The 8,713-nt window shown below is 41.0% G+C and overlaps 1 protein-coding gene across 1 annotated transcript in view; it reads right to left on the reverse strand.

The window, feature by feature from the left end:
• Nucleotides 1-8,115, reverse strand: part of LOC120030922 (intermediate conductance calcium-activated potassium channel protein 4-like) — a 32,454-nt gene extending 24,339 nt beyond the window's left edge. Inside the window, exons 1-3 of the mRNA XM_038976427.1 lie at nt 7,995-8,115; nt 7,834-7,901; nt 1,011-1,106 (exon numbers count right to left, since the gene is read on the reverse strand). Of these exons, the coding sequence (XP_038832355.1) occupies nt 1,011-1,106; nt 7,834-7,901; nt 7,995-8,115 (285 nt within the window). The remainder of the gene's footprint in view (nt 1-1,010; nt 1,107-7,833; nt 7,902-7,994) is intronic.
• Nucleotides 8,116-8,713: the final 598 nt, after the last annotated feature.

The raw sequence follows: 8,713 nt of genomic DNA on the forward strand, positions 1-8,713 counted from the left end.
TGTCACGCCCTGACCATAGTTTGCGTTGTATGTTTCTATGTTTTGTTTGGTCAGGGTGTGATCTGAGTGGGCATTCTATGTTGTATGTCTAGTTTGTCTGTTTCTATGTGTTTGGCCTGATATGGTTCTCAATCAGAGGCAGGTGTCAGTCGTTGTCTCTGATTGGGAGCCATATTTAGGTAGCCTGTTTGTCATTGTGGGTTGTGGGTGATTGTTCCTGTGTCTGTATTGTTACCATACGGGACTGTTTCGTTTTCGTTCGTTCACTTTGTTGTTTTTGTTCAGTGTTTCTATTTGCTTTATTAAAGTATGGAAACTTACCACGCTGCGCATTGGTCCTCCGATCCTTCCTACTACTCCTCCTCAGAAGAGGAGGAAGACGAGCGTTACACTTGGTCTGAAGATTAGGTAGTACATGAGTTAATAGTTTCACTGAGTGCGCCTCAAGTACCACTTTTAGTGTGTAAGCGATGTAAAAAAAAACTGTAAGCTCTGAATATCAGATAACTCCTGACAAAGTTGGGTATCTCAAGCCTATTTGCAATGTGTTTACACAGCAGGAAAAGTATTTTATTTTTTTACTATGATCAGCTTGTCAAAAATGGACCGATACAAACTTGAAACCACTGATCATGACAATGGGGTGAAACTCCTGGACAACAGTTGTGATTGTACATTCCATATTGTCCATTTTACTTTGACCTCTCCTGTTTTTAGGATATGTTGCTTGTTAATTTGATTGAGCGCCATTTAGGTTAGGCTATTTGATCGGAAAAACCTGCATGATGTAAATAGTGTCTGTCTGATTACATTATCATACTTGTTATCTCTAGCCTGTAGGCAACAGGTGGCCGCCTAATCCTGCTTACCTTTAACAATAAGTGATTTAATGTAACCCCTGCCTTCAACTCCTATGTTCAAAGAGTAACTAACACAGTTCTTTCCAGTGATAGAGAGCTGGGCTGCACAGTCAGTAATGGAGTCAGAGGTCAGAGAGAACACACACTCACCCTAATGTCCTTATAATGGAAGGCTACGATGAGAATCAGAAGACACCCAGTGGACATGCTGATGGAGCAGTTGATGATAAAGGCGTAGCGGGAGCCCTGGGGAGGAAGAGGAGGACAGACAAGATAAAGACATTAAAGGGAGGTTTAAAGTTATTCAAACAGTGCTTCTGTTTTCGATTCTTTTCTGTTTGGCGTTTTCCAGTAGCAGTGTGTTAGTGTTAGTGGAATGCTCTGACCTTCAGTCTCCGCTGGCCACGCACACTGATTTGGTGACAACTTTATAATGTGTGTGATGCACATGCACACTCATGAACGCACGCACACACTTGGGTGGCATTAGATCAAGTAGGCATATTGACCTGGCATGATATGAAGTATTGACTTCAAGTGGACCACCAGGTCGCGCAACCAAATAAAATGAGTATAGGCCTACAAAGCTCTTAGCTGATGCATTAAAACGATCTTTATAAACTAGCAGAGCCGGCCCTAGCCACTAAGCGACATAAGCAAACGCTTAGGGCCCCGCGCCTGCTAGGGTGCCCCTGACCCAAAATAAGTGTATTTTTTTGTTTATTGGTTCTTTTAGGAACTTAGTCAGGGTCTCAACTTACTGTTGAGAGCTAGAATAGTAGAATGCACAAGGTGTAATTTGGTGCAAGGTACACAAGGTACACAATACACAAGGTGCAATCAAAATTTGGTTGTGTATAAGCAGTTTTTCTATTGTTATGTCAGTCACTGAGACTCACTCAATTAGCACATCAGCTAACTTTTTCTATATTGGTCTAGACAGCTATATAAACTAGTAATCGTGTAAAAGTGGTTCAATTACCCAGGGGCCCTGATCTCCAGGGGGCTCCCATTAATTTTGTTATTCGCTCTCACTCAGATATATCATATTAACATGGCATAAGTCAGTGCAAAAAAACTACGAACATTTCTCTCCTCCCTATAGCAAAATGAGTAGAATTCTATGAAATCAGTTATGAAATTGGTAAATATTCTCTCTGCCCTCTGGCGAAATGTGTAAAATTGCAGCAAGTGAACTTTAAAACTGTACTAACCAGGTGAGAGGTGACATGCTATCCAAGATTCCTAAATCAGTTTATCAACTTTACCAACCTCCCGGGTGGCGCAGTGGTCTAGGGCACTGCATCGCAGTGCTAGCTGCGCCACCAGAGTCTCTAGGGTTCACGCCCAGGCTCTGTCGCAGCCGGCCGCAACCGGGAGGTCCGTGGGGCGACGCACAATTGGCATAGCGTCGTCCGGGTTAGGGAGGGTTTGGCCGGTAGGGATATCCTTGTCTCAGTATGTAAAAATGTAATAAAATGTATGCACTCTACTGTAAGTCGCTCTGGATAAGAGCGTCTGCTAAATGACTAAAATGTAAAATGTTACCCTGGACTGCAGCAAAACCTAAAGATCATGGTACATTTAGTTAGATGAAAGAAAAGGGAATAGGATTTGGCTTCTGTAGCAATGAACAATGCCGCTGGAAGTGGGGGTGCTGAGGGTGTTGCAGCAGCCCCTGAAAAATCTGAATAAAAAAACATATAATACAAATAAAAAGTACAATTTCAAAACCAAAAAATATATATTATCACAAAAGTAGTGCACTGGGCCGATATAGACATCTGTAGCATGGGCATACATTTTTTTTCAGTATCTCCACTTTGTCAAAAAAGGTAGTTGTATAATTATGGGTTTCCTCAGTTGTTTACACACGTTTGCTGAATCTTTGGGCCATTTTCCCAAAACTCTAAACACAAAACACAAAACCACGAACACAAAATGCAAATCTCTACAAATATCTAGCAAAAGCAAACACTGCAATCAAAACTGTTTTATCTCTTTCCAAAGTGTTTTTTTTGCATCAAAATGACAAACACACGCGTCATATGAATAGATCTGTCTACCAACCAACAACACACTGATGTGCTCAACACAAAACACTACTATGAATATCCCATCAGCAGGTTTATGCCCTTTGCATTTTCAGTGTTACACTGTAGCCGGTTGTAAAATATTGTTACAGTAATGTATACCTACTCAAATATACATAAATAAACACACACAAATGCAATACAGTTGCCAATTGGTTTATAGAGCTTGGCATTGTGATTGGCGTTGCTTTCCAAAGGGACTAAAGAGATTTTAATTTTGAATGTTGTGCCTAATGTAGAGATCTGTGTGTAGTGTTTTGCAAAAAGTGTGATATAGAATTGAAAACTGAGTGTAAAGCAGGAATTGTGCTTGCAATTTTGCAGACTTGGTTTCGGGATTTAGTACACGAGTTTCAGGTTTTGGTGATTGCGTTTCAAGTTCCAATTTTAGTGTGTAAACAATTGGGAAAAACTGTAAGAACAGTATCTTGCAGGATTCAATGGTTGTAATTGTAAGAGTTGTTGCCCTGTCTTTTTCTCAGCGATTGACATTCTAATAGAATCCAGAAAGTCTGTCTTCAAATATTTCTATCACCATAAAGAAAAACAAAGTGCAATTCAGTACATTGAGACATCAAGTGGTTTATGATGATGTGGCTTAGTTGTTGAACTCACAACACTACAGTTGTGAATTTCAATTCCCACAGCAGACCTGTATGATTTTTTTTTTTTTTTAACTAGGCAAGTCAGTTAAGAACAAATTCTTATTTTCAATGACGACCTAGGAACAGTGGGTTAACTGCCTCGTTCAGGGGCAGAGCGACAGATTTTTACCTTGTCAGCTCTGTGATTTGATCTAGCAACCTTTCGGTTACTGGACCAATGCTCTAACCACTAGCCTACTGCTGCACCTGTATGCATTCACTACTGTAAATTGCTCTGGTTAAGATCTACTGAAAGGTAAAAGGAATGAATAGACCGTTTCAATTTACACATAGAAATAAGTTGCATTTGCAGAGTATTTCAAGAAAATGGAAAACATATATCAAACAAGTATTTTTATATTCCAGAAGTACAGTATTATCAGATTAACTGTTTTGTACAGATAATTATCACACTCAAGTTACAAATGCTGGTAAAGACTCAAATACAAATAGATTTGTTTAAATATTTTCACAAAAGTAGTGCACTGGGCCTTTACTAGTTCTGTATTAGCAGACTTTCAGCGCGGCCATACTACTTCCCGCGAATTATGCAATGATATGTTAACACATCTGGTAAGTAGGCTATGAGTGTCTTAATAATTAACCCTGTGAGTAAATATCACTTGACTTCACTGTACTTGAAACGATCGTCTCGACAGTAGGCTATGATAAAAGTTGTGCTGTTTATTGCCATGACGTCCACGCAGGCAACTGATGTAACCTCGATGAAAGTTTTAACGGGGAATTCATTTAATGATGGGTGGTTGGAGTTTACAGTCTAAAAGATATAATTGCAAATTTTCAGACAACGTTGGGGAAACTTCAACGCAGAAAGTTGGTATGGTGTGACGTACGTTGGCAACGTTGATTGTTTTCCACAATTTCACTTGTAGCATCTGCATCATGTCTAATTTTATCCCACGCCTAATTGGACTCCACATCAGCGTAACGTTAATTTGAATACATTATTAGACCTATCACATGGAGACCACAGCTCTGAATGTCTAAATTTGTTTTGTAATATTTTCCCTTTGGAAACAGAGTAATTTCAAGCCTTTTTGAAACGACCTAATTTATAGTAACTCTAACACGGGTTGTTTATCCAGGCCTTGGACAGACAGGAAGGCCACCCAAGACCAATGCAGGCCAGAATCCATCCCATCAGCCTTCAGACAGACGCTGTGAGTAGATGATGTGAGTAGAGCCTGAAACATTCATCATAATTCTGAATTAATTATTAAAAGAAAGGAAAACCCCTTCTGTTGATCACTCTTGATAAGGTCTAGTTAATTTGCAACAATGTCCTCGGTGTGCTGTGTTCTGTGACAATGGCACACCCAAACAGTTGCTAGGCCGTCGCTAATAACATCAATAATCATTGCTGTTTGTTTTACTAGAAACGCATCCTCTTGGCACACAGTCAAACCTGACGCCATTTAACTCTGGAAAACACAGTGCAGATTAGCTGATGTAACTAACTAGATGGTCACACTCAGTCATATCAGTCTGGCATGCTGGCCCAAAGACCTTGACAATCAGCCCAGCCTCAGCCCAGCCCCCCATCTCCAGGAGAGGTGAAACTCTTGCATTATTCAAACAGTCTCTAATGAAACACAAATGATGTGGAAAGATCCAAAATGACCGTGGGCAACCTGAGAAACACTAGCTGTGAAGGGAAACAAATACAATGTGGAAAAAATACCACAAATAGCACATTTTCCTCATCCTGCATAACCTGGTTTCCAAGGAAAAGTATCCTTAAATACACTGTCATGCAGAGAGGGTATACCAGGCATCTAGCTATTTCTGAGCATCCAGTTATCTCACTCATCATATAGCCTATGTTATTTTAGAGTTTTGATACAACTTATGCATTTCCAAAAATAATAGTTTGGCAAACTCAATTGGTTTTCAAAATCAAGATAATGTATAGGGGAAAATGCATGGAAATGCCTGCCTGGGTAATTGCCAGATTCATCAGCATATGGAGCTGTTTGCAACATGAACTTCCAAAATCAACTTCCTCCAGGCCCAGGCTTACACTGCATGTCAGCCTAGTTGCAAATCAATATTTGATCAATCATGACAATCATATTAATCAAACAAAACAGATTGGATCTCCTTTCCCTGAAATCAGCCTGATTTAAACAGCCTGCCTGCTGCACTTAGCAGTTTTCACTCCACCTGCCTTGGGATCATTACATGGAGGATTTAGGTCAGATGGACATGGGCTATAGCTTGCTCATCTAGCTGTAATTACCTCTAAGTATAGGGACCTCAGATTGGATCTCCTTTCACTGGACGGCCAGGCAGGTATAACCAGGCTGACCGATTGTTTCACTCCATTGTTTTCACTTCACTTGATAAGTGAAAGTGAATTGATTTTTTTTTTGAGTGCAGTGGTCAGGCTGGTTACACCAGGGTAGGAATCACCTACCTTATAGTGTTAAGGTGGCCTGACATTTGGTTGCATCATGGGTGAGTTGCTGAGAGCCTCTTTTCTACTTATGGAACTGGCACGTATATTCTAGAACTTCAGTGGGACGGAGTTAAAAACTGCTTGATTGTGTGGACTGGTGTTGTTATCCACCCTAATCTGTATGTTAATGTGAAGAGACGGCAGTACCAAGCAGTGGTTCTGGAAATGGGCTCATAATCAGGTCACCGGGTTCAAATCCCAGGTGTGGGTTATGCTATTATGCTGCGACGCAAGTCATGCTTGTTTAACGGGTCTGTTAATCAAGGAAATGGTTACGACAACAATTAGACATGCCGTTCCGTTCTCTTCCTATGAATGGACTGGATATAGTATTTCTGTACGTAGATTAATCCAAGGACTTTGTGGTAGAGCTACAGGGCACATGTAGGTTGATAATAGCATTCATGATCTTTATGTTGTATCAACAACACCTGTTTTCTGTCCGTCTGACTGACCACTTCATGTCAAATCACTTCAAGATTTTGGCAATGAGACCCTTTATACTTCCCCAGAGCATGCTAGCAGTTACCCATAGCCTTCCAGTCATTGCGCTAATGCTAGTTAGCATTGCTCGTGAAACTACATCCAACTTCCTTCATACTAGACACAGAGACATAAAAATGGCATCCACAAGTTCATCTGACTCTGGGGAAGTAGATAATGGGCCTCATTGCCAAAATCCCAAAGTATCCCTTTAACATGTTAATTATCCATGCAGAGGTTGAAACTCATTCTCCACACAAGGGGGGTGACATTCACTCATAAAAAAATCACAAATAGTGTTCAGTAGGTCTGTGACCTATTCTCAGATAGACTCTCTTTCTTGAGCAGCCTAGTCAGAGTACTAGGGGTATACACAGGATATCTGGTTCCCTGAGATAGTTGCTACTATTCAATGAATTTCTGTGGTGGCCTGGCCAGCAGTAGGTCAGTTGATTCCTGCAGGTTTCAGTTGTATTACATGTTGCTGTTGAGGCCTGCGTTGCTTGTCATTTTATCATTGGTCAGGTGGGGACAAGGTATTGAACCCTAAAGAGGTCTCTAGCGCAGCAAACCAACAAGCCATCCTTGTGGTGTCAAACAGGTGTAGTTAACGATTAGGTAGAGAATCAATCTAATTTATTTTACTTATTACAAGGCCAACATTGGTGTTCTCACCACTAGCCTATTCAACAGTAACTTGATAATCATGATGGTATTTGCTGTTCTAAGGGGAATCATATATTGTGAGCTTTCCAAATACAATGTACCACTGACTTTACTGTCTCTCTCTCTCTCTCTCTGGCATGTGGATATGACAGGTCAACAGGTGTCTTAGACTAAATCACTTTTATGGCACATGATAACTTGTCTCTTGATTAATCAAAATATGTGAGCTGGGAAATTATGAATCTTCTATATATCCATAATGGCCTGTACAAAGTGGCAATAGTGGCATATGTTTGACACCTGTCTTTGACCCACTTTGAATGTTAGCTTTCTGAGGGAAGCCTTGTACTTTAAGTTCACTGTCTTGATCTTATCATTTTTAAATAGAAACAGCTCTTTCAGTTCTTCTCTTTCAACTTGAGAGTTGTAAGACTATAATGTAGGTCCACTTTATTTCATAGAAACTGAAAACCAACCGCAAACAACTTTAATAGCCAGGGATTTGTTATGCTTTCCTTGATAAATTCGTTAGCATGATTATATTTTAACAGTCTTGTTGGTAGTTGAAAGTGAATTTTACGGAATGTGACGTGACCAAAATGACTTACCGGTTGGTAAATAAACGGACACAGCTCCGCGTGCAGTATCATGAGCAGTGTCCCAAGCAGCGCGGTGCCTAGAGCCCAAGCGCACAGACACTTTTTGTCCTCCAATAAAACTTTTCTATCTCGCAATCTATAAAGATTGCCCCCCTCGATTTGAGGCATACGCTTCCCAGAGTGGGACAGCGGCACAGATATCTCCGTCATGTCCCCGCGGTTTATGTTGATCACTCCATCGCAATTGTCAACTTTGGGGTCGAGGTGCAAATTGCGGGTTGTCATCTCCATGTCGCGTTTGGTTTGGCTGTGTCCGCTCTCCGTGTTGTTGTCCTCTGATGCCTCGTTCTCTCACTGTCCCGCCTCTGCCTTGTCCGTGCTCTTCCCTGGAGTGCGGGAAACGACGGGCCAGCTGTGTCCCAGGTCCTCCTCTCCGTGGCTCATGAAAGTAGCGGCATAAGGACTGTATAACTAACTGTACGCGCTCACCTGAACACAAACATCGTCACCTGAACACGAACATCGAACACCTCCACTAGCGGCATGTGATACGCTCACCACTGACAGTTGACTGGTTGACTGGGGCGCTATTCTTATTTGCAAGGGTTATGAGGATATAGTGTATGAGAGTGCGCCATACAAAAAGTATCTCGCTCTCTCTTTCTCTCTCTCTACGTGTGTGTGTGTGTGTGTGTGTGTGCGTGCGTGCGTGCATGCAGTGGTGGAAAAAGTACCCAATTGTCATACTTGAGTAAAAGTATAAATACCTTAATCGAAAGTTACTCAAGTAAAAGTAACCCAGTAAAATACTACTAAAGTCTAAAAGTATTTGGTTCTAAATATACTTAAGTATCAAAAGTAAATGTAATTGCTAAAATGTACTTAAGTA

This window comes from Salvelinus namaycush, chromosome 37 (genome assembly GCF_016432855.1).
Source record: "Salvelinus namaycush isolate Seneca chromosome 37, SaNama_1.0, whole genome shotgun sequence".
Classification (NCBI taxonomy): domain Eukaryota; kingdom Metazoa; phylum Chordata; class Actinopteri; order Salmoniformes; family Salmonidae; genus Salvelinus; species Salvelinus namaycush.